Source organism: Daphnia magna, linkage group LG4, assembly GCF_020631705.1.
Source record: "Daphnia magna isolate NIES linkage group LG4, ASM2063170v1.1, whole genome shotgun sequence".
Taxonomy (NCBI): Eukaryota; Metazoa; Arthropoda; class Branchiopoda; order Diplostraca; family Daphniidae; genus Daphnia; species Daphnia magna.
The window spans coordinates 1,056,118-1,081,728 of NC_059185.1; the positions used below are offsets into that span (position 1 = coordinate 1,056,118).

At 41.6% G+C, this 25,611-nt stretch overlaps 3 protein-coding genes and 1 long non-coding RNA gene across 17 annotated transcripts; 1 reads left to right on the forward strand and 3 right to left on the reverse strand.

The window, feature by feature from the left end:
• Positions 1-604: 604 nt before the first annotated feature.
• LOC116921405 lies at positions 605-2,260 on the reverse strand. Its single transcript, XM_032927695.2, has 4 exons — positions 1,586-2,260; positions 1,431-1,521; positions 1,209-1,370; positions 605-1,149 (listed from the first exon to the last, which is right to left on the reverse strand). Exons 1-4 carry the CDS (start codon positions 2,163-2,165, stop codon positions 672-674), a joined length of 1,311 nt encoding a protein of 436 aa, XP_032783586.2. The 5' UTR covers positions 2,166-2,260; the 3' UTR covers positions 605-671.
• A 13-nt stretch (positions 2,261-2,273) lies between these two features.
• Positions 2,274-11,133, forward strand: LOC116921407. 8 transcript variants are annotated; one of them, XR_006646186.1, is made up of 13 exons: positions 2,274-2,396; positions 2,475-3,254; positions 3,332-3,504; positions 3,571-3,675; positions 3,747-4,633; positions 4,697-5,325; positions 5,446-5,876; positions 6,027-6,118; positions 6,197-6,408; positions 6,847-6,943; positions 7,076-7,552; positions 7,647-7,986; positions 8,323-11,133. It is a non-coding gene; the product is annotated as an uncharacterized LOC116921407 (long non-coding RNA). The 8 variants fall into 8 exon arrangements; XR_006646188.1 differs by having other exon boundaries at positions 2,310-2,396; positions 2,981-3,254; XR_006646189.1 differs by lacking the exon at positions 2,274-2,396 and having other exon boundaries at positions 2,981-3,084; positions 3,149-3,254.
• LOC116921402 (mitogen-activated protein kinase kinase kinase 13-A) lies at positions 10,816-14,986 on the reverse strand. 2 transcript variants are annotated; one of them, XM_032927692.2, is made up of 9 exons: positions 14,205-14,986; positions 13,948-14,131; positions 13,259-13,503; positions 13,010-13,196; positions 12,757-12,948; positions 12,505-12,663; positions 11,857-12,444; positions 11,497-11,784; positions 10,816-11,417 (listed from the first exon to the last, which is right to left on the reverse strand). In XM_032927692.2, exons 2-9 carry the CDS (start codon positions 14,061-14,063, stop codon positions 11,270-11,272), a joined length of 1,923 nt encoding a protein of 640 aa, XP_032783583.2. In that variant the 5' UTR covers positions 14,064-14,131; positions 14,205-14,986; the 3' UTR covers positions 10,816-11,269. The 2 variants fall into 2 exon arrangements, with proteins under 2 accessions (XP_032783583.2, XP_032783582.2); XM_032927691.2 differs by having other exon boundaries at positions 13,948-14,982.
• Positions 14,987-15,301: 315 nt separating this feature from the next.
• LOC116921394 (la-related protein Larp4B) lies at positions 15,302-25,465 on the reverse strand. 6 transcript variants are annotated; one of them, XM_045173012.1, is made up of 11 exons: positions 25,329-25,465; positions 22,936-23,098; positions 21,872-21,965; positions 21,190-21,568; positions 20,882-21,118; positions 20,253-20,732; positions 19,609-20,185; positions 19,488-19,550; positions 19,079-19,423; positions 18,315-19,007; positions 15,302-18,243 (listed from the first exon to the last, which is right to left on the reverse strand). In XM_045173012.1, the coding sequence occupies exons 3-11, from the start codon at positions 21,934-21,936 to the stop codon at positions 18,008-18,010; spliced, it is 3,075 nt and encodes a 1,024-aa protein (XP_045028947.1). In that variant the 5' UTR covers positions 21,937-21,965; positions 22,936-23,098; positions 25,329-25,465; the 3' UTR covers positions 15,302-18,007. The 6 variants fall into 6 exon arrangements, with proteins under 6 accessions (XP_045028947.1, XP_032783564.2, XP_032783565.2 ...); XM_032927673.2 differs by lacking the exon at positions 25,329-25,465 and adding an exon at positions 23,797-24,329; XM_032927674.2 differs by lacking the exons at positions 22,936-23,098; positions 25,329-25,465 and adding exons at positions 22,046-22,141; positions 22,414-22,545.
• Positions 25,466-25,611: the final 146 nt, after the last annotated feature.

The following is a 25,611-nucleotide window of genomic DNA, read 5'->3' on the forward strand; positions in this document are numbered from 1 at the left end:
ATTCGATGGGCATCACGTGGTTTAAAGACTATCCGGCAACGTTTTCCTTCTTCTGCTTACAGATCCTCCATTACTTTCTGTGGCTTGTGATTGTCTGCGAGTAAATTACGTACAAAACCTTCCATCAAAATGAGCTACTGGCGCCAAGCAGGATTAAAGTAAGTAAATTAAATTTACCATTTATTTGCGTATAACTTTTAACTACCGAAAGATAATGGGATAATTCGACGCAATGTAGGATCAAATGCTTACCTTAGTACTCGGCACTGTGAAGATTTAATTTTTCACCTTTACTAATTATTATTACCTGCTCTTCTTTTAGCTATATCCAGTATTCAGCCATCTCCGCCAAGCTGACAAGAAGGGCATTGAAACCTGCCTTAAGAGTTGAAGCACTTAAGAGGGAAGCTGTTAATGCCAAGCCAACAATGTGGAAAGATGGCAAAGCTGTTGCAGCCCAGAGTAAGACATTTTAAATTTTGTCTAGTAGATTTTTGTTTAAATTTTTTTTTTTCTCTACAGAAGTCTAAACCAACATCTTTCTACTCTGGGAAGTGTAGTTTGTAATGTAAAAAAAAAAAAAGATGTTCCAAGAATAAACCTATTATGGTAATATGTCCATTGTATCTTATTGCACTGATATCATAACAGGAAAACAAGAGTGGTAATACTCAATAGATATCAAAAGTATCTAGGAGATTAAATACAACTGATGTGCTATGGTAACAACTCAAAATTGCATATGCAATTGGAAAAGTAACCATGGTGATCAGGCTGCCTAGACTAAGACTGACCTTAACTTGAATCCCAGACATCTGATCAAACAGAAACAAACTGTAGAACACAGATAGCAAAGGTATGGCAAGACAGGCATTACACATAACATACACAGGATTGGATTGAAAACGATAGACTAGTAAATTGGACATATAAAGGAACAATAACCAGAAAACAGGTACAAGGAATCCCAACTTAGAGGCTGTATGGCAATGGCTAGAAAAATAGCAGCTCCAAATGCTGGACAGTTTGGCAGATAAATCATCAATCCCATCAGCCATTCCAAATGATGGGAGAATGTTAGTCCAGAAAAGGCAAATAATTGCAATAAAGGCAAAGAAATGAAACCAAACTGTCCACTCAAAACTTTTTCTGCAGGAAAAAAAAAGGATAATTAAAATGTAAGTGAGATAACAGACAATATGTTAAACCTGGAAGAATCTTCATGATCTTGAATACAAGACCAAAAATCACATAAACTGCAGGCAAGAAACCCAATAAACATAACATATGCTAGTATCCAAACAGGTCTTTTGACAGGCTCAGCATTTTCTTCCTGGTTGGTACTAATTTCATGACCTCTACAAGAAAATCTACATAAAAATGGAAAGAATGATAATGGCAAATCCATACTAAATTTCTTTTGTTAATACCTGTAAGCCAACATTGGAACTGTGGCCAAGAATACAAGAGACATGAATCCTGCCAGCATTCCAACCAGTTTTGCACTTTTGTTCATTTTTTCTGTACAACAGATACAATATTACTATTAATGTCTGAATTTTGAAAATAAGTTTTCAGATCTTACCTTTATTTTTGGTTATGGACATGTACAGTATTGAAAAAGGAATGCACAAGAAAAGCAGACCATCTTGAAGATGACAAGGCACTCGGTCCACCTCACAACAGTAGGAAATGCCAAGAAGACTGACTGTGAAAACAATAGAATCCTTCAAAATGTTCCTGATCTCTAGTTTACTGTAGATGCTGAATGAATTATCCCAAAACTTCCTTAATCCCATAAGTATAACAAGGGCAGTGGCAGTGATGGCCAAGACAAAAAACAGAGCACTGAAATTGTCACCACCAACCCCATTGGTGATTTGTGCATATTTGGGAATGACAATGAGAAGTGCTAAGGTCAAAAACATGTGACAAAAACTGGTTACGTGAAGGAAACATCGATGGGGACTTGGAAATAACCGGGCAAACTGTTGAGTGCACAAGATGGCTCGCGATTTGAATTTCCCACTTTTTCCTGCAGCAGGCTTATTACTATTATCATTATTGTAATTCTGAGCTGCACTGTTAAGTTCGATTTCGGCAGGATCTTCTCTAATATTCAACAACAGATCTGCTTGTTCCTCACTGAGAGCTACGATAGCCATTTGGGATCAAGAGGTAATAGTGACCCTATCGAATGTCACGCCATATCTCACTGAGAACCGATGACGGGATGCAGGTGAATTGAAGGGGACGGGATGGAAAGAATTAAGCAATGACGTCAACGTTGTTTGTCATTCTGAACAGGCCATTTCCGCTGAACAGCCGCCTATTAACCAGTTGTATTGTTGGCGCCGATCAACGAGGAAACAAGACACGTGTTAGCAGCGAGAAATGTAAAGGCTTTCGTTGTTGTGTACTAACCATTCGACGACAAGTTTTATTATATTATACAACATTTTAAACGTACAAAGGCAGGAACGAGGGTTGCATTCGAAAAAAAGACAAGATATCTGCACGAATATTATTTGTGTACTCTGGAATTTTGACTGGCCTGCTTTGAAAGTAACCAACTGAAATCACAGCTCAAGTTCGCGCGTATAAGTACATAGAGTTTCTACACGTTTTCATTCTGAACAGCTGAGCAAAGGTGAAAAAGACAACGTCTTTCGTGATTGACCTTCAAGACTACTGGAATTGGCCATTAATATTATTAATTAAACTTTGCAGTATATGACGTACGTTATGAACATATTGGATATTGCTAAAAATCGTGGGGACAGAGGAAAAATCTTTCATTGTCTTGTTCTTGGCCCGTTGTTACGTTGCACCAACGTAAAGTTGCATTTGACCTGTATGGTGTTCATACCTGACCTTAGCTACCATTACAAAACCATACCAGCTCAAAGATTGTTTCTCAGTGTCGCTCAATGTCGTAACTTTCTAAAAACAAAACTAATGTTTCAATATTTATACACAGGTACCGTACGAACGGTGGGTGGGAATGTAAAGACGAAATAACGGAACGTTATTGGTTGGCAAGATAAGCTTGACAAGTTGGCTCGGATTCATCTATGCAGACAGGTAATAAGATAAAACAGAAAATTAAATTAGTCGACGACTGGGAAGAAATTTCGTAATTATGCAGTAACATTTCCCCGGTCGGCAACAGTAAATAAAATATGTTTCAAGCAAAGGACTGATCGCTGGTGGCCAGATCCAGACATGATGAATTGGCGTTATTACTGGACGAGGTAGCTGCAATGTTGCCACATGAATCCAGAAAAGTCATAGATTTTTCATTCTCGTCTGATTGAACGTTTCCATCTAGATCGTAATAGAAACCAACATCCGACAATTCTCCAGCGCCGCCAACTGGAACTGAAGAGGGATTCTCTTCAACTGAATCGGATGATTTGACCGAGTAAACAGAAGTGGGACGGTCCTTGAAAGATTTTCGCGACCGGATTGGATTCCGTCCCAAACTAAATTAACAGAAATTCGGTAATGACGTTAACCATTATCGCATTTCAAATTATTCAAAAACATACCTTCTACGTCGGAGTGTAGGATCGAACGTTACATTTTGGGTCGCCGGAAGACTATTATCTTCCTGTTCGGAGCACGTTTCCCAACTGGAATGTCTTGAAAGATTCAATGCGTTCATCCTGGCCGGTAATGTACACGCTAAATATTGAATAAAGAGATTAGACTAACATCATCAAATTTTAAAAAAAATGTTTTAGCTTTATATTCACCTTTGCCCTGAGAGAATGGAGGATGCGTTCCGTCGAATGCGGCTGGCTGCTGCACACGTTTATTCCACGCATCATTGTACTTGTATTGGCTCATATCGACTGTGTATCTTCTGCCGATTCCAAAGGACGTCTGGCGAGGATCGTTGACGCTTTGACTGGACGTCTCGCAGAGCGAAAGGTGCTGGCTACTTCCGCTAGCCCGACCCGCGTTTTCTTTCCCATTTGTATGTCTCCTCCTCAATCTCTTCAACAGGTTCAGTTTCGCTAGATTCCTGATGGGTAGTTTGCTGCTGTTGGCTTCGTCTGTGGCGAATCAGAGCTGGCGATTCCAAACCATCACCTTTACTTCTTCGGCTTCCGGAGGGAGTAATGTAACTGTTTTCTGTCAATGGATCGTGCCTGTCTTCGATGATTGTTTGCGTCCCAGCGTCTACCAGCGCAGCAGAATTCCGTCGATTCGATGAAGAACGGGAAGAGGAAGATGAAGCGGAAGACCCTGGCCGTGAGCTTTTCGGTTGCGTTGTTGGTGTTATTGAAGTCTTTTCTGAAACATGTTCCAGTCGACGGAGGTGTGACTCGCTACGTCGCATCATTGTCTGATGGACATTAGATCCACCGACGCTCCACGACCGCCTGTGCAGCGATTGGGAGTGGGAAAGGACTTTAACGCGGCACGACCGACGTTTGCCGTAGTTGACCAACTGAGGCGTATCTTGGCAACTCATGCCGGGCAACGGTCGTAGCACCGTGACGGGCTGACCTGAATCTTCTTCGACTTCAAGAAAAACTTCAGACCTGGGCCTGATACCGGTATCGCCTGTGGTCGAATAAGATTTCTTGGCTCCAGCCAATCGTTCTTGAATTGGCCTTACCAGGTACGTTTTGTAATTCCTTTTACTTGGCTTCTTCCTTCTGTAAAGAAATCATTAATTAATCAGGACATCTAAAGAAAAAGAATTGATGATTTTACTTGGGTCTGTTCTTCGCTTGTTCTTCGAGCATAGCTTTAAGTGTAGCCACCTCAGCAAATAGGTTGTTTACACGTTCCAGCTTTTCTTCGTAAAGAGCTCGAATATCATTGACGTGCTTGATTTCAGCCTCCTGCCTCACGAAAGGATCGTGAGATCCATCGAAACCGGATTCAGCGAATTGGTATCGCGTCTGTTGGTTGCCATTGTTGTTGTTATTTGGATTGTAATTGTCGTTCAAAGAATCGCTGGATGATGAGAGTGGCGCACGACGGTGATTCCGGCTGCTGTACGTGCTGGAAGCGGCTGAACCTGTTTTAGCGACGTAGCTGGGCCGTGAACGAACTTCCTTTTTCCATTCGAGTTGTTGCATGGCGTAGTGTTCCGGATCCTGATTGACGAGATCGGCCGAAGCGATCGACAAGTGGAGCAAAATGGATGAAAATGATGGCCTGTTTCGCGGCTTAGGATCCCAGCACATCCGCATAAGCAAGAGGAATCCGGCGGGACCTGTTGGTGGAAGAGGCAAGTGAAGTGTGCTGTTACCCACGCCGAAAATGATGGCCGCTTGGTCAATGTCTCGATATGGACTCTCACAGGTGAGTAGCTCCCATAGTACTACACCGTAAGACCTTTTATTTGTAAAACGATTAAGTTTAATTTTTCTGCAGGTGGCTTTCATTTTATTTATCAAATTTACCAAACATCCATCTTTTCAGAGCACAGTTCTTTGCGTATGACTTCAGGAGCCATCCACGCGTAGGTACCGATGAAGGACATTTCGACGCTGATTTGATTCCAAGTCCGACACGTTCCAAAGTCGCTGATTTTTACCACATTGTTATCAGCGAGTAGGACACTTGAACCGAATCAGATAAGAATTTGCTGTAAAAATAAGTTTTTATGCGTTTGGTTACTTACTTTGGACTTTTGAGATCACGATGGATGATCTTGTTTTGATGAAGATAGTGCATTCCGGAAGCGATCTGGACAGCCCAATCGACAGTCAATCTCGGCGACAACGTATTGTTATCACTACGTAGAAAATTGTACAACGTTCCGTTTGGACAATATTCCATAACCAAACAATAAGGAGGAGCTCGAGTGCACACGCCCCTAATAAAGCGAAAGAATTTTACAATTCAAACTGGTAAGACAATTTTGATAACAAAATCAAATATTTTACTTGAAATGGATAATATTGGGATGGTGGAGTTGGCGAATGTCACGAATATTGGCCTCTGCTTTATCTTTAACTTTTTTTACGGCCACAACCTCATTACGCATGCGGGCTTTATAGACGACACCTTGAGCTCCTGATGCTAACCATTCGAGGTCACGCAATGATTCGAACGGAATCTCCCATTCATCTTTAAATTTGAATTGAAACAGGTAAGACGATTTCTTCAAAAATGTATCGATTTCAATCGCATTATACCTTTATTCGTTTTGGCTGTGAAATTCCAAAAGACTGGCCGGAAGCAACCAAAAATGCCATCCAACCATCCATTCCGCGATTCCGCCAAATCATGAGCTGCTGTTGTCACAACGTCTAGATGCTGTTGACCGGATGGCCCGGCTGGTGAGGAGCAAACTTGAGTCTGGATAGGTGGCGGAAGCGATGCCGATGGCAATGGATTCGAACCTCCCGCAGGGGGACGATGTCCCATCCTTTGGAAAAGGTTACAACACTTTTAATGAATTGTGATTCAAGAGAACTAATTATCTTTTAATACCCTCGCTGGAAATTCCCCCAAATGTTCAGTGGTTTCTTAATTAAGAACTTTTGAAAGTACAGGGACACAAAAATAAGTCCCCGCAAAAAAAAAAAAAAAATACTTTCCCTTTCAACAAAGTTATTTCCAAAACTACGTCACTCGATTTCGGGGAAAAACACAGTCGTTCACCTTATCGAGGATTTTTATTCTCTCTGTCCCCCTTCGCCCAAAAACCCGTAATTGTTTTGTGCGTTAAAATGACGTCAGAACATCTGGGCCACCTTGTTTCAGCAACATTCCCTTTCAGTCAGTGGCCCTTTAACGTTATTGCGGCCGTCTATAATGTCTTCGCTCACTTCGTTTGGCCATCAATCTTGCTAAATCGATTTTCAATTTCATTAGCGTCTCAATCAAGTGACCTTGCTCCGTGCTAACGTCTCGCTACGTAAACTTTTTCGCGGTTAAAAACGAGAGAACTTGGACACGCTCTCTTTCCCTGGTAGGTTTTCACATCAATGACTTTCAATGTATAATCGCTATCGTGAATTTCCTACATAATCTTTCCCTAAAAACCTTACAAACAAAACATAAAAGAGAAAACGATAATAATTGAGACTAGAACCTGCTGCAGCTACTGTTATCTAGGCGTTCCGCGTTACTGGACGAGCCGGAAGTGCCTGCGGTGCTAGCTACTAGTGAGCTACTGCTTCTACAGCCGAAACAAATCAACAACAGCATGGTGTGAAGAAAAAAAGACACACACACTCGTTTGCTGTGCACGATCTACGTGTCAAACGTTACTGGTGACATCCAACGCACAACGACGACTAGCGACTTTGCTTGCAGTTTGCCGCCGTTAAAAGGGTGCGTTCCCTTTTTTTCGCCATGTATTATGGCAGATCCTTCCGCCTCTGTTAGTCTATCGTTTCGACAAAAGGAGCCCCCCCACTCTATCCCCACCCAAAATACCGAAAAACAGGTGTGCACAGTGTGTGTGTGTGTGTGGATGTCAAACTATGTGATAGCAGCTGCTATATTTGCATTTGGATCGGAATGTTTCTCACGTGACGTCGTCGCACCCGATTACGACAATTGTCAACACGCTTAGGTATTTATAAATTGCACATTCAAATTAAATAGTCCGACTATTGTTCAAACGGTGAAACAAAAATACACTTACTGAAGGTTAACATTATTCGCAGGGCCCACGTTTCGGACGACGTGGATGGCCGATGGAGCGTTACGAGATTCCAAGAGCGCCGCCGGAGGAGTTAATTCCGGCGTGACGTTATTCGAATTGAGATCCATCGCGTGAGCCATGACGGCTGCTGTTATTTTCTTCGTTTTCACTCACACGGGGTTTTTCCTTATTGTTGGTGAAAAGACTGTATCATGTTCCACGGTCGACTGGATGCTGCTTCTGCGAAACAGCGCAGCCGCCAACAAACACGCAGCGTTTTGAATGGCCGGCGAAGAAGACGGTGGAGGGGGGAGACGGACCGATCAATACGATGCTCGAGCCAGCAGACGGCGCTGACAGCGGTGATGATGCATTCGATTTGCCTCTTCTTTTTCTGTTGTTATTCTCACAAGAAAAATCTTAATTTCCTAATTTAACACGACAGAAAACCGAAAGGTTGTCTCACGTCGATAAGCCACTGATAAGAAACGAGACGTCATAAAAAGTACTTTCGTCACGAGTTAAAAAAAAAATCCACGTACACACGAATTTTGTTTTTCAATGCACAAACAAAAAGTGGGAAAGATGATGTCAAATCCAAATTTCGCTTGTTGTCACTAGTTTTAAAAGCCAAAGAAATTCGCTTCTTTTCTCTGTAACGAAAAAATTCACACGCGTCTTTTTTTTTTTTTACACAGGCACAACAGAGTAACACACGACTGAACTGGGCAACGTGCAGCAGACTAATAACGTGCTCGAGGCCGACGCTTTTCCCTCCCCGCACACACGAGCACTTGCTATCGTGGAATCAACCGCGTCTACATACCTCTAGGAAAAGGAGGAGACTTTCTGTCTCCTCCCCCTTTTTCCTCTTTCGCTCGTGGACAGGTATATGGAACAACTGATGCAATTTGAGCGGAAAAAAAAAGAGGTTCTACGTGAAAATTTGATAGATCGAAAACCGGTTAAAACCAAGGTGAAAAGAATAGAACACCGGGACACGATTCACCAAACTGAATAGGATCTTTTGGTTTGACCCGGACTTTTTTGTTTTCGTTCGGAAATACTTGGTAGATAAAACGAGCATGTTCCTCTGCTTGCATACCAGCGCGCAGTCTATCGTCCTATTTATCAAAATGAATTTTTTGTCCTTTCAGTAGTGCGTGTGTGCTATGATGACGCAATGGAAACACATTTATTTTGAGAGCTCGCCATTGGTCGGATTTCATTATCCTTTTTGTGTTTCCAAGGTAGAGTAATAACCAGAGGTGTATTTGTAAAACGTACGCGATGGAGGGAGGGTGAGGGAGAAAATGTTTGTACTAGAGGGTGAAGATATTCTCTTTCAAAACATTAAAAAAAAAAAAAAGAAAATGAAAATTTGAAAACGAAACCCCCCAAATCCGGATCCATCCGTCTAGAGGTTAATGTCCAGCCTCTCTCTTCATCCTGTCTGCATTTTCCCCTTATTCTTCTAACTTGGGGGAAACAAAGAAAAAGGAATAAAAAGTAATCCGGGTCGGCGAAAAAGTTTGACATTGAGAATGAAATGTACACACGTTGGTTTCTTTCACTACGTGGCATGTACCGTCCAAGGATTTTTACTGGTTAACAAGCAAATTCACACATTTCGTTCTATTTAGAATAACGAGGGTGGAAAAGAAGAGATTATTATTCTTATTCAAGGATGTCTTTTCCCAATTTTGAGTAGATACATTTAAAGATGTAACTTCGTAATCAAATTTCTGGTTCAAACGTAACAGGCGCCATCAAGGTGAGGAAGCAAACAAAAACCCTTAAAAGACATTTTACCTGTTGGAAAAGGAGTTTCTTCCATCCAAAATAAACAAAAGGTATGGGTCCTCCCCTTCACCCCCGTCTTTTTCTCTGTCGCTTTTTGCCTCGAGCTGCTTCTATAGGAAGTGTATGACTCATCCAGGTGTTCAACCCACGCCGAGTACGAAGAGAAAATCTTCCCGTAACCAATAAACACACGAATAATGCGGTCTTGCCACTTCTTGCTAAAAAAAAACACACAGAATTAACTATCAATTTAATTATTGTCGATAATATCGATTATATTTAAGGCACAGCAGAAGGATGTATTTACAGCGACAATTCCTGAGAAACGGGAGAAAATAACATTTTTTAAATGAGGCTTCCGATTCCAAGAATGACCACTCTGAAAGCTAGCGTTAAAGTTTCCCCTTCACGAATCACCTGGTAACTGTGGTTTTGCAAAAGGTCCCCCCTCCTGCCCATACTACGCGCATTAAAACGTGACCTTCTGTCGTCTGCAGAGTGCCATTTCAAGGAAAAAAAAATACAGGCGTGATGTACTTGTAAGAAATTGTGCATCCGGATTGGTTTTCAGCCATTTTTCTACGTGAAATTGTGAACATCTGTGACCGCTATAATATTTAACCGCAAGACATCATCATATATAGCCAGTGGAAGATAAGCAGGTCAGCCGAATTAAAATTAAAGGAGATACCTGCATTTAATAGAAAAGGTCCAGACGCAAGAAAATGAGGCACGCGATTTTCCGATTTTTTGTTTAATTAGAAAGTTGAGTAATCCAAATTTGGTTAGCTTATTTCTTTCGCGAAACCAACGCCTTTTCGTTACCTGTGCATTATTCATGTCTAGATCAGATATTTGATCAATAGTCTTGATAACAACTATAACTGTTGTGTTTCATACACAGTGATCAGGTGAATGTGATGGATATACGTTTCAATGTCCCACAAAAACTAGTAAACAAAAACTTAATTTACAATTTTGTTGTTGTTGGTTGTTGCCCTATTTATTTTCCTTGTAGAATATTAACGCCCAACATTCAAGGTTCGGTGGTCACGATGGCACCATTTTTTTTCTTTTCAATCTCCTATTTTTTCGTGTGTCTGCGCAGGGAATTCAAAGAGATTAATGGTTTAATAAGCCATTATAATAATCTCTAGAGATGCTGCCACATCAGTATATTGTACGGACTTTTGAACTTTGATCACCTCCCACATCAAATTGTCTTATCGCTGTTTATACCATAACATTGGCGAAGGGAATGGGTTTCTTCATTGTTATCTAAAGCCCCTGTTGATAAACATCCGACAACAAACAAATGATGAAAGAAAAAAAAAAGTCAGTGTTTTCTCGCCCCACGCACAAAAATTATCGCATTAAAATTGAAAATGTAAGAGTACCCGTGTTTATTATGGCAAACAACTGTCGAAAATATTGGCAATGTAGGAGAAATTGGCTCGAATTATGATTCACGAAGGGCACTTGTCAAAAATTAGAAAATAAATAAGACATAATTGAGGGTTTAACACGGTCATTTTTGAAAAACGGCGCAAATTAATAGAAATTCGCACTCAAGGAAAAAAAAAAAACCATTAAAATAATATAAATAAATGTATCCAACGCTTTTACCTTGAGCAACATCAAGAAAATCTCTAGCAAGTAAACCGGAATTTAAAATGTGAAGAAAAAAATTTACGTCAACAATTGATTTTAAAAAACTGATTCCCGGACAAAACTTACGTCACAATGTAAATAAAATGAATGGGTAAAAAAAAAAAATGAAAAGCTAAATAAATCCGGACAGTAAAGATCTAATCGGATTAATTAAACCCGAAAAAAAGGAGATCACACATCTGACATGTTTCCAGCAACACCGTCGTCGTCGGTCACAGAAATAAGTGAAAGGCGATTTTCTTCGGTGGAATTTCCGGAATAGACCGAAATGGGACGATCTTTGAAAGGCCTGCGCGTCCGGATTGGATTCCGCCCAACGCTAATGTGCACATAATGATAATACGATATTATAATCGAACTTACAAAAATTAGATAAACAGAAAAGATGGAAAACGAACCTTTTGCGAAGAAAGACTTCTTGATTTTTAGCGGTCGGGAAATTAATTTCTTCTTCATCGTCGTCAGAGCACGTCTCCCAACTGGACTGGACTACACCTGACGCCACAGCAGAGCTGTTTGGCTGGTCCGGTAGATCCTTCTGGTCAAATTGGCAAGAATCGTTGACGACTCGTGAGGAATCTCGACGTCCTAAAGTGGGTGGTTCACATCGACCCTTGATTGATTTAACAGAAAAATTCCTTTTAACAACATTTCTCTTGCAACTCCTTTTGCGCTGTTTGATCCGTCTGAAAATTGTTAAGAACAATTAATTAAATTGCAAAATGGACAGTTAAAAGAATTAAAAAACAAAAACTTGCATTGGCTTGCTCTTCGGTTTCCCTTGAATTTCTTTGAGAATGGCTGTCAGGTAAGCGACTTCAGCGTAGATTTCGCTTTGCATCAGCTCTGCCACCTTCTCTTCGAGGAGGACGTGTATCTCGTCCACATGTCTGATTTGAGCCAACCGTTTAAACAGCGGATGCTCACCATCAGGATCATTATTGTTGTACTTGTGGTTGCCATCAAACACATCGATAGATTGCTGGCAATCTACCTGATAAAACGTATCGTTAGAAACAGTTGATTGGCATTTATCACGGCCGGAACAAGGAGGACGGATTTCCATTTTCCATTCAAGTTGTAGATTAGCGTAGTGTTCTGGATCCTGGTCGATCAATTCCGTCGACGCTTTCGACAGAAGAAGTAAAATAGTGTAAAAGGATGGCCTTTTACGTGGAACTTGTCTCCTGCACATTTCCAGCAACCGGGAAAAGCCCGGCGGAATGGTCGATGGAAGGTGTAACTGCAGACGGTTGCTACCCACACCGTAAATTATTGCTCCGTAACTTTGATCGCGATACGGAGTTTCTCTCGTGAGCAGTTCCCATAAAACCACACCGTAAGACCTTTTTTTTAAAATGTTAGTTGAAATTATTTTAAAAAAATACGAATAGAAATTTTTTTACCAAACATCGACTTTTTTCCAGCATTTTTCTTTGCAAATGACTTCGGGCGCCATCCAAGCGTACGTGCCGATAACTGTCATTAGAACGCTTTGATTGTTGAAAGTGCGACATGTTCCAAAATCGGTGATTTTGACCACATTGTTTGCATCTAGTAAGATACTGCGCATGCGCAAGGGAAAACAAACATTTAAAACAAAGGGGGTAAAAACACATGAAACAATTTCCGGAATCCTCTTGTGTGTGTGTACTTACTTGGGGCTTTTCAGGTCACGATGCATTATGTTGTTCTGATGGAGATAGTGCATACCAGACGCGATTTGGACGGCCCATTCGAAGGTCAACTGTGGCGACAACTTGTTTTCACTACGTAGAAAATCGTACAACGTCCCATTTGGACAATATTCCATAACTAAACAATAATTAGGCGCTTGATTACACGCTCCCCTAAGACAAAGGTAAATAATTAATGTCTGGGAATTATGGGCCAACGGTAAAATTTATTTACTTGAAGCGGATAATGTTTGGATGATTGAGTTGACGAAGAACAGGAATTTCAGCCTCTTTCTTATCGTCAACTTTCTTAACGGCAACAATCTCGTTGCGAATGCGGGCTTTGTAAACGACACCTTGCGTGCCGGATGCCAAATGTTCGAGATCACTAAGCGTTTCGAATGGAATCTCCCATTCATCGCCTATTTGTTAAAACACATAAAATTTGTGCCAATGCAAAGTAACCAATTCAATCCGAAAATACCTTTATTGCTTAGGTCGTCCCAACTACGGAAAACTGAACGGATGCGGCCGAAAAATCCATCAAACCAGCCGGCTGGACGAGATTCAGTTAATCCAGCACAAGAAGGAGAATGTGTGGCTAACAAATGATGACCAGCTGATGGACCGGCGGGTGAAGAGCAAATTAGCGTTTGATTGGCCACTGGCGGAGACGGATTCAAGGTTTCTACTGCGGAAGACTTGTGTGGATGACCTAATTGATCCATCCTTCAATAATAACGTGTTTTGTTATTGAAATGTTATGCAGTTACACCAAGGATTTTCCCTTTTTATTGCAAACCAAAAGGGATTCTAAAAATAGAAAGTTTAACCCCTCAAGTATCCTCCGGCAGTTTCAAAGCCAAGACTGCACAGGTAGTCAACCGAAAAACATGTCGGATAGAAAAACATCGCTTACAAGAATAATAATAAAAAAAAGTTCTTCTACATTCTCAACCCCCTCGGGCGGCTATTCCACCCTCGAGTGCCGCAAACCCGACCTGATTTTCCTTTTCGTAGACATCTCACCTCAGGCAAAAACATAAAAGAGCCATTTTGATTTCGAGTTTGGATGACTGCCAAGAAAGAAAAAAAAAAAATCTAACATTCCTGTAGGGTTTTTCTAGTTAATTAACACTAAAACAAAACAAGGTAACAAAATAATTGACTTACCCTTTCTGACAGAGATTGTGGACTTGGATGGTAGATGGAGTGTTACGAGATTCTCGAACTGTCAAAAAACTCAGGTGACTATCCAAATTAAGGTGATTATCCATCAGTTGAGCCATGTCGAATGTTTTCAAATAGTTTTCAGACTTTCGAACGTTGTATCAGTCGACTAGATAACTACCTAAATCTGTCACAAACACGCCCATTTTTCGTTCAAACTTGGAAACCGAATGCTGAGCACAACTTGACTTGACAACGACCTGTTGGTCTAATGGTGCTTGATTGTTGGCTGCTGTAGGTAAACTCTCCCCTGTCGACTCGAAGGTGACCAGACAACGAACCAACCCCCAAGCTTCTCTATTGGTCGCACCATTTGGTCTAGCCATCTCTTTTTTTTTCTTCATCCCCCCTCGTTTTTTGAGAGAATTTTCCATTGGGAAGATGGTGTGATTTTAAAGATTTGAGCTAAAAAGACAAACACAATCCGAAACGATGGGCGACTTTTAAAAGCCACCGTTTTCGGGTTGTATGGTAACGAAAAATTTGTTATTGACATTGAGGATTTCAAGGATTTTCTCCACCTCATTCGCCACCAATCTCTAACAATTGAATACCGTAATCGGTTGAAATTGTTTGAGACCACCTGCAGAGGATCCTTTGAAGAATACGTGCTTACACAAACCATTTTTTTCTCCCCTCTTCGCCGGCCAGGAGGAATCCTTTGAAGGTGAGTCATGGAAACTCTGACAGGCATTAGCAGACGACAGATTTTCTCCGCCCCTAGAGGCGTTTTATGTGGAGAAAAAAACAAAAGAAACACAGCGAACGCGGCTTACCATTTTGTTGTTCTGCATCTACTTGATTACAATTCTATTTTCAAGTGCAAACGAGGACACGTGTTGGTTTCCAATTCCAAGAATAATACTTGTTTTCCGTTACAAGTTTGTCAACTATACCACAATCGTTTACGAGATTCAATCGGCAATCAGCCCTAATGATTGTAATAAAAAAAGACCTGTTAGGCTCTTAAGACGTAAAAATGAAACTTGTGTAAACTTACCGGTGTGAATTTTGCGTAACACGATAACCGCAAATAACAAATAAAACTTGTCTGATTAGTCCACACTATCGCGAAAATGTCGAACTCGATTAAGTTCTTCAACCTTTGAATGTCTTTAATATGCAAAGCAAGTCATTTCTCCTTACTTGGAAGTTACCATATAAGGATGGATCCCATCTACTACACACGACCATCGGTTAAAACAGTCATTTTCTGTTTTGTGAATGGAGAACGTCCATCTCATTCAAAATATCAAATTTCCCTTTATAGAATAAATAAAAACAAGGACCACAGTAATTGGTGTTTTTTTTTGTTTTTTGTTCCATTTGTATGTAACGACACGAACCTATTATCCATCATTTTTTTTTTTTTAGTTTTTACTTGGCTTTCTTTGATGTTGTTTTGCAGAGAAACGAGAGTGAGAAAAAAATGATAATCAAAAAGGAGAGGGGGGAAAAAAACAAAGAGTAGTACACTAACAAATCTCCGTTGGACAGCTCTTTCATCAGGCTACAATATATACACACACTTTTACAACAAACACAGGCTTCTTTGCTTTGTAATGAGGATGAATTGTATCAATGATAGTAATAGGGTAGTAATAGTAAAAAAAAAGACGAAAAAAGCATACAGAATCGTATCATTAGAATCTTTCTCCTGCAATCAAATTTTTTTCTTCTCCTTTCTCTTAAAAAAAAAAAAGGGTATAATGAATGGCTGCTTCTATCTTAGACATCTTTTTCCGAGTTCAAAAATCAAGAAAAAAAAAAATTCAATTATTTTTCCTTAATTTTCCCACTTTTTTTTTCTTCGATCTACTGATTCAAGAAAAAAGAAGAGGCGGACATGTAAATAGTAATAGGAGGAGGCTGCGTGAATGAATGTGTGTTTCCTCGTGAAACATAATGAAAGCCAAAAATTTTTGCGTGGGAGTATACATCCAGCACGTCAATTCTCTTCCCCTCCCCTAACACATTGTTTTAAATATAGAACCCCACCCAAAAATTCTGTTGACGTAAGAACACTTAATTAGCATCAATTCGCAAGACAACAAGAGACGAATGTCCGAATAATAATAATAATACAGGTAAAAGGAGGAGAAATAAATGTGATAAGAACGACCGAGGGCGAAACAACACGCGCAAAGACTGATGTGTAAGGGCGGTAAGAGGGCAAAGAAAGGAAAAAAAGAACAGATGGAGTTAACGAAAAGATAGTAATAAAGAAAAAAAAAAAAAAAGAAATAACCCAGAAAAGGCAGTAAGGCACAATCCATTTTGCGAGATAAATCACACACACACACATCGAAAGTGGGATGATGACGATCCAGAGCAAAGGAAAAAAAAAAAAAAAGAAAAATCAAGATGTGAACATTCGACCAAACGATATATAAAAAAAAAAAAAAAAAAAAAGAAAATAATATATATATTGGACAGCTAGTTGACACTTACCCCGATAAAAAAAAAATAATAATAATAAAAAAAACTCCTCATACTCGTTGACTGGAACACACTATTTAAATCTTTTTAGGCTGGTGGTTTGGGAAGATCGAAAAAAAGAAAAAAAAAAAAAGCGAGGACATGTCTTCCCGTTCACTAAACGGCTAGCAGGACTTAATTTTTTTTTAAAGAGGGGAAACGAACTGTCACGGGCGGTGTCGTTGGAAAGAAATGATTTCATCTCAGATATTCGAATATGAAACACAAAAAAGCATAGATGGAGGGAAGAAAATGGCGGGGAGAATAATGAAATAATAAATTGTTGGCGCAGCCGCTGTGGTAAACCGGACAATGAAGAAGAGAAAAACATTAGCACCCGTCTTCATTACCTAGCTCCGTCACACTACCTACACTTCTTCCGAATTCCTTCAATGAAAAATAAAGGCGAGGAGGGCAAGGAGGAGCAGGAGAGGTGGCGGCGGAGAATATACCAAAGAAAATCGAGAGACAGAATTATCATTTGGAGAACAAAACGAATTAGCCAGCGAAGGGAGCCGGTAATGAAGAGAACGTTATTATCCAACACCTACGACAAAGACTATAAGGGAGAAAATTTTTTTTTGGTTTTTTTTTCGTAAGAGAATCACTATTGAACAACGTGTTTGCTATTTGTCTTTTGTTTCTCGCTCCGAAATAATTCGTTCAATTTTATCGCCACTATCCTACAAATTTTGAAGCATCAACAGACGACTAATTAACATATTTTGTTTCCTCCCTCTCGTATTCACGTTTGCATCAAACTTTCCCCCCCACCCTCAAAAACAAATTAAAACTTCTTTTTGTGTGTGTTACGTTTTCCCCACTCTCCTGCTATTGGCTTTGACTTTTTTTTTTTTAACTACACCACAAGACGCGCTAATGTTTTCCACGAATTTCCAACAAGGTCCAAGTCAATGAATGGGGCAGCAAAGATAATTTGAAACAAAAGTTACACAAAGGTCAGAAAACATATTTATCCGTGTAGCGTTAGGTGTGTTTATGCGGGAAGAAGAATCTTGCAACACATTCCACACCCGTTGGCGAGATGAGCAACCGATTGAACGATTTCAAGCTCCCTTCCCCGAGAAACATTTCTCTCTACGTGCGAGGATGTGGTAGTAGATTGGGTAAATGGAGCAAATTTTTAAATGGTTCGTTCCTTAATGTCGATAGACAATCTGATAAATCACGATTGCTAATGCAAAGATCGACGTTTGAAGAAAAAATATTAGGTTAAATCCTAAACGGAACTACCGAGTAAGTTCGTCGGCGGTGGCATTAATTCTAAAGATGACGGAGAGGCATTGATACACAATGGAATCCAGCAAAACTTGGCTGGCCTCTTTCGTCTTTTAGCCCACGACAACACCACCTCGGAAAAGACAAGAGAGATGGGGGGGGGAAAAACCAAAACAATATTGTTGCTGTTACGTGTAGGCAGATAAGTTTCGAAAATTTAAGAAGAAATTTTGTCCACCCACCATCGCTCCTTTTTCTTTCCGCCCATCATTTTTAAAACAGACTTTCAAGGAGATTTGGAACGGTCACGTGAACCACCAACCTCAATATCGCTGCCCATATTAATATTGACGTGGTGAGCCTGCTTGTCTTTACGTCTGTCGTTGCGATATTGATGTTGATGCTGCTGCTGCACAGCTGCTGGTCCTTGGCTTGACGAATTAGTTGACGGCGCTACATTACCGGGTGTTTGACCAGGCCCACCCGGCCGTGCACCAGTTTTACCCTGATTAGCTGCCAATTCTGCAAACAAGCAATAAGAAAACATTCAGCTATTGATTTAAAAACAAGGGTAATGATATTTCATTATTTACTCGTTTGGGCTACCCTCCTCCTCTCACGTTCCTGTTCTAGCTCGCGCTCTTTGACTTCGCGTGCCATTTGTTCCAATCGATCCTTGTTCTGTTCGGCCATTTTAGCGTACGAAACGCCGGGCGGATGAACAGGAGCGACAACTACTTTAACCGGCGCTACATCGGAGGGAGGAGTTCCAGTTGCCGTGGGTTGTTGATGGTGGTGTATGAGCGATTGTTGAGTGGACGTTTGCGCTTTGGCCGGTTTTGAAGTATTGGCTTGTTGAACAGCAGAACCCGAAAAAGGCTTTTCTTTTTTTCCAGGGGATGTGGGCGGAGTGAGGGCAAGAGTGGACTGTGCGAGATCACCGTTAGGCAATGGAGATGGTTGGCTCTCGAGTGAAGTTGCCTTGGTTGCACCCAACATGCCACCCGATGGCGTTATCACGGAAGCTGCAGAACTACTGGCTGCTGCATTGCTGTTATGCCCTCCGCTCGGAACCAAAGCGGGGCCGTTCAATAGATGTTTTGGACCATGCCCGTTATTTGAGCCACTTTTCGGTTTGGCCACACCTTTCACTACATCCGACAGTTTACTCTCACCCCAAGCTCCACTTGCTCCGCTACTATTAACTGCTCCTAAATGAGCTACACATTCCGGTGTACTGTTCTCCTCAGTTTTGGGCGTCGCTTCAGAGTTTACTGCATTACCACCTATAAGAAACCAGAGATGTGAGTTTCAAATAACACTTATTTTTTCTTAAAAAATGATTTAAGGTAAATACCGGCAGAGTTGCTTGACACAGCGAGAGACGCTCCACTAGGAGCTCCAGCTTCCAGACCAGGTAAAGGCGGAAACGAAGAAACTGCCTGAAGGTCGAAATCGGGTGCTGGGCTAGTCGTGCTGCTATTACCATTACCATGATGGTGATGCTGATGTGGGCCATTAACACGCGACTGGTAACTTCCCCCGCCACTACCAACAGAGGAGCCGAAGCTACCGTGCCGCGAGTCACGATCCTGTCGTTCACGATCTCCACCACCGCCTCCGCCGCTGCCACCACGGTAAGGGCCATTTGATGCACCGCGATAATAGGACGAATATCCGCCTCCTCTATTCCCTCTATCACCTAAAAAAGCATACAAAAATTCGAATATTTGAGATAAATTGATTATGAATTCCATGTGTTTAACCTCTAGGTCGACCACGGCCTCTGCCGCCAAATCCGTACTGTTGTCTATCGCCACGGTCGGCTCCTAAACCATGAATGACGATTAATCAATCAATTTCTTAGAAATGCTCAAATTAGCTTACCAAAATTCCTTTCGTTGTTGGCTTCGTGATGGTGTCGCCTTTCATCGCTAGAAGCAGGAGCGTAACCTGCTGCTCCGACCGCAGCAGGAGCGCCATCAGTCGCCTGTTTCTGAAGCGGATGATGACTAGTGCCGCTTACAGCGCTCGCTTCCTTATTATCACGTCCACTGCCGCCAGCGTTGCTAGTCACCGGTGAAGAGGACGAAACACTCGTCCCCGCTTGAGGGGAGTTACTGTTTTTGGACGGAAGGGGCGCAGCGGATGGCCCGTTACTCATAGAAACGCCGTTCGCAGTGCTGCTGGCATTGCCACCAGCAGAACCGCTCAAGCCGCCAGATTGTTGTTGTTGGCTGAATCCAGGAGAATGCGCCGAAACGCTTGTTTCGTTTTGGTTATTCGCATTAGAATGTGTCGATAAATTTCGACGATGAGCACCCCGTCCTCGGCCGCCCATGTTACCTGGGTAGCGTGGATTGGGTGACGGTTTAAACGTTGCTTGAGGCGACAGACCATTCATAGCAAACACCGGTGCCAAATCAAACAGCGAAGTACCGGCGGCGGTCGTCGAAGGCCACGCCTGCACAACATAACGGTTAACGATTTTACTATCAAGCAAAAAGATGAAAAGACTGATAGACTCTTGCCTGTAGGACAGTTGGCGTGTAGAATGAACTGGGATGATGGAACGCGTATAACTGAAGCTGAGGTTGTGCTCCATACGGTGATCCAGGGGCGGGAGGTGCTGCATAGAGGAATCTAGGCTGCTGCTGATGATGCGGCTGCATGTGTGGCTGCTGCTGTTGGTTTACCGAAGGATTAACAGCGACCGCACCTTCGTGCGGGGGCGGAGTTCCACTTGCCACGGCAGTTGGATATCCGTTCTTGAGCGACGGAGCCGTACCAGTTGCAGCAACCAAAGGGACAGCAGTGGGAGGCACTGGTGCTACAGCCACAGGCAAAGGAGCTCCAGGTGCCAGGATCACCGGGACAGGGAGAGGAACGGCTGGTGGAACAATGCTCATACCGGGAGGAACACCAGGCAACCCATTATTCACTCCACCTGGCAAGCCGAAAAAGCGATTCATCGCCGGCTTAGCCTTTATGCGTGCATTGATTGGACGGCCCTGTAAACTCAAACAACGATAATTATTGAAAACACGTTCAATCTTGCGCCACTAGGTGGTCGAATTTAGTAAATTGAGTTAATTGTTTCCTGCAAAGTCATCGCCTAAAAATCCCACTGGCAACAACAGATAAGCTATGACGTATGTACCTTGTATTCCTTAACGTTATCTCGAACATAGTGGTAGGCTCGCTGGGCATCGTCGTCCGATTCAAAAGTAATGTACCATACATTGTTATGAGCAAACTCGCAGGAGAGTATCTTGGGTAGAGACTCATCAGCGAAAATGGCACGTACTTCCTCAACTGGCGTAGTGCCATCAATCTCTCGAAGAATCACAATGCAACGTTTGTGGCTAGGTCGCACGCGCATCTCTTCGTCATCCACCTACGTCACGACACATTGAACAATGATTAGGGTGTTGAGGAATAAATCAGACATTAATTTTATAATATTGCCTGGACATTTGGTGATTCCTTCAAAACTTCTGTGATCAGCTTAATATCAGTTGTCAATTTCTTGATTTGATTGAAGTTAGCCACAGTCCAAATAGGAACATATTGGTCCCCATCCATTTGAGACACCAAATAAGCATCATTAGCCAGGTTTTCCCTTGAAAAGTAGTATTCTAATTGCACAGCTAAAGCATGCTTTAGCCTGTCGACTGGAACATCCCCGATGGGAGACATTGCAGAAGGATTGTTCACAATCTCACTTGAAACCACTACTGATTCATTCTGGACAGAACCACTCTCCCCTTCTTTGGATTGCAGTTGGTCACCATTCATCATTGTCTTGGTAGTGTCTTGTACAAGGGACACAGTCACTGGGCTCGGGCTGTTAATAAGTGAAAAAGAATTATTTTTCGGATACAATACATAAAAACAAAATAGAACACAGCCAATGCTGTTAAGAAATACTAACACTGTGCTGCTGCAGTAATAAAAATTATAACACTAAACCTCGACTCAGGCTGGAAGGCACAAAATGCTAAATGTCATTTATGTAATACTGTGAAATTAACAATTATCATCATTGATGACTGAGCAGCCATACTGACAGCAGACCAGATCACATGAAGAACTTACTACAAAACACATGACTTAACAGAGACAGCAATATCTAGAAGTGAACATTAACCTCAGCATGTCCGGTGAGTCTACAGCAGGCAAAGATTCCACGGAGAGAGCCACTGGTGAAGGCATGACTGCTTCCCCATTCACCAATGTATGATCTGTATAAAACAAGAATGCAAAACATTAGGAGAAGCAAAATACACCTCTGTACAACCAAATAACGCTACTAAATTATTACCAACGTTGATAAAGCTAAGTGTAACGAATGGCCGGTGCCCTCGTTGATGAACTTGATAAGGCATACGTGATTTACAATTCTAGTTTAAGGAAACTCCTGTCAAACATGAAATTGTTGTCAAATCCTTAAAACACGAATATTTCCTACAAATTCGCAAACATTCACAAGCAGTTAATCGCAGTATTTTTATCCGTTTGCCTAGTCATTGCAGTGTGTGTATCGTGGTCGAGCACATTTATACCCATTTTCTTTAATCATAGCAAAGAACGAATGATACAAACAAGCAGAATAAAACCTTTTTACCCAAAAGAAATTGTCTAATAATACCTCTAATTCTCCTTTAATTCAGTTTTAAAAAAAATAAGTACCGGCTAAATATCGGGCTCTCCTCCTCGCCTCTTTTTCGCTAGCTTCTCGAAAAAGCCAGGCTAACACGGGGAGGCTACACGAGAGGCCGGGGGAAGGGAAAATGGTGAAGAAAATGGCCGTTGAAAATCGCTCGATACTACTACTGATCGATTATTTTCAAATATCGCGATAAATACGATACCGCGTGACTTGAAGTAATCGATCGACCGAATGTTGAAAAATTGGGGTTTTCGTCAAGTGGATAAATGACCGAGCTGTACAAATGATTTATTTTTTTTTTTTTAATGATGATGAGCATATTTGGCACCAAAAAAATTTACGAGTTTCTTGGGCATTTGTAAGGGAGGAAGAAAATTTTTTTTAGAGCAACCATGTAAGAACCTTCACGCTAGAGGGGTCTCACCGCTACTGTTCCAGCCCAACGATTTCTTTTTCAGTGTCGTGTATATAATTTTTTATACCAACAAAAGGAAGAAAAAAAATAATAATAAAAAGGAAAATCTTTGACAACAGGAAATAACCTTTTCCTGAGGAGTGGGTTACTGCAGTCGGGCGGTCAATGACAATACTGTCCGTGTCAGTTATTTGTCTGGTCAGATGATTGCTTTCAAAAACGACAGCGTCGGGATTCAGCGAAGGTACTGCCGATAAAGGTGGTGGAGGTGACGTCGAAGAGGGTCCAACCTATGCAGAAACAACCACAACAAGAAACCATTGAAAACTTTACAACATACATGTAACAAGAAACACAAATGGATTCGAACGACTTCCTGGAGTTCAGAGATCGATAGGACCCAATACACTACTCGGAGATTGAATAATCAATCATTAATATCCTACTAGCGACAACACAATACACAACAGATACGGTTGTCAAGATAGAACGTAGCGCAACAACAGTAAAAATAAAAACAAAGGGAAAGTGCCATTGAAAACATCGAAAAGACGAGAGGTTGAAATAGTCAAGAGTGGGATATGACCGATCAATGGTATCGCAGGAATGACGTGTGCCTGCTGACGTCAGAGCTTCCATCCGATCTCAACCCTTTTCTGCACAGCCGCTTTTGCCCATCCATTCATCTGATCGGAAATCTTGGGGCGCAAAAAAAATCGGAAAATACGGAGAAAAAGAGGGAAAATAAAGAATCCCTGTTGCACACCCTCGATCGAACGTATCCGCCCACCCAAAAACCATCCACTCGAGCAACGACGTGTATTGATCGGCCTTTTCTCTTTTCTCATACAATCCAGCTCGACAACACCCCCGCACCGGATCTACCACATCCAGACGACACCGAGCAATTAAAAAACCAATAATAACACGAAACGAAAACGTAAGGGCGGAGCGAGGAAAAAAAATTCTAATATTTTTTCAAAAGCACCTTTTGAATGACGTAAGATCGAGGACTGAATGCTTTACAGACATAAGTGCCCTCATCGCCCAAATACATGCTACTATTGCTGTAGTGAGGATCTAGCATTAAACAGCATCCAGCATTCTTGATTAGTGGTGGCCGTCTGTTTTGCCGACTCACTCCGCCTCCTCCCACACGATCCAGCTGCTGCTCTCGCGGCATTTGGAAAGAATCGAAAGCACCACACGTGTTGCCGAAAAGAAACAATCGTTCCAAAAGCAACCTGTTGCCTCAAACGCTACTCGTACGTTAAGGCCATATTTTTGCAATTGAGGACGATGACCGTCGACACAAACTAGATCAACACTCGATGTAGGCCGCAGTGAATGACGGACCAGATCGTTCTTTCGAAAAAATGTGAAGCAATCAACAAACAGTTGCAGGCGGTTAACACTCTCTCTTCGATGACGAAGGCTGGCCAACTGTCGCCCAGGTCGACCTAACGCTGAACACATCTCCTTTCCGTAATCACAGAACGACTGCGCAGAGCCATCCGCGCCGACTTGTACGTGGTTCACGCACGCACGCACGCACGCACTAACACATCAAATAAAACGAGAAGAAGCTTTCTCTTCCATTTCTTATTTTCTTGTATCTTTCGTATTCCCTCGGTGCCACAATCTCATTTCCTGCTAGAGAAGAGAGTTCATCAACTGCACTTTTCTATCGATTTGTTTTGCTACTTTGTGCAACTTTTTCGCATGCAATCACATCAGCAGGGATGAATTTCAGATTCAATCAATTATGTTAGTCTTCAAGTTCGTGACATTTAATGACTTTAAACGAATCATAGAATGTCAAATACCCGCATAGACCAGCTGAGTAACAGTTCATCTATTAAGTGCACTACGATGTCGATGGACCTAGTAACATTGGCATTGGCACCCACCCCCTACCGAGCTTCGGCAGCTAATGGAGACTGGACATATTCGAAGACGGGGGAAAAAAAAATAAATAGGGAGAAAAACTAACGGGCTAATGGAATCATTCAAAGCGCCGTGCATCGCAGTGAGATAAAAAAAAATAAAAGAATTCTTTAAGAACAGAATGACAAACGGAATATTTCTGCGTTCGAGTTCGATAATTTGTTTGGATGTTTTATTCAATAACGTCTCTTCGAGCCAGAGCTCCTATTTGCTGAATGCCGATTCAAGTTTCCTGATGTTGACCAAATTAGGTAAATTTCAATAGCGATGGTGCAATGAAAGAACAAATTTGGAAGCAACGAGTGGCTCTGAACGGTAACAAATTCAATTCGTGGTCCACTCCTCGCGAGAAACGGCCCCTCTCATACGTGAGTCACGAGAATCACGTGGTCTCTCAGAGTATAATAATGGCCGATAGTCGACCACGTTGGTTCAACTGAGAGAGGACTAGTACCACAGCAATAACCCTCAATCATCAAACGACAATTTAATATTAAGATGTACATTTTCTTCTCACAGAATCAATTGGACACGTACCTCAGACACTTACGAAAAAACTAGTAAAAAGCTTACCTAAAATGACGACACAATACATGCGAATTATTATTTAGCCGGGTTTCAGGCAACTTAACTGCCAGCCGACTTTCAGGCAGTCACACCATGTGCTTTCTCCCAGCCAGGCCTTTTAACTCGCTTTCCCAACGACTGAAATTGTACAACACCATCTATCAATACAGAATAGCACTACATCAAACTGTTTAAAACCGAAAAATGTTTGATTTTTTAGTTTTGCTGTTTTTCGTCCTCTCTTACTCTCTTAACTTAACTACTTTTTTGTTAATTGCAATAGATTTTG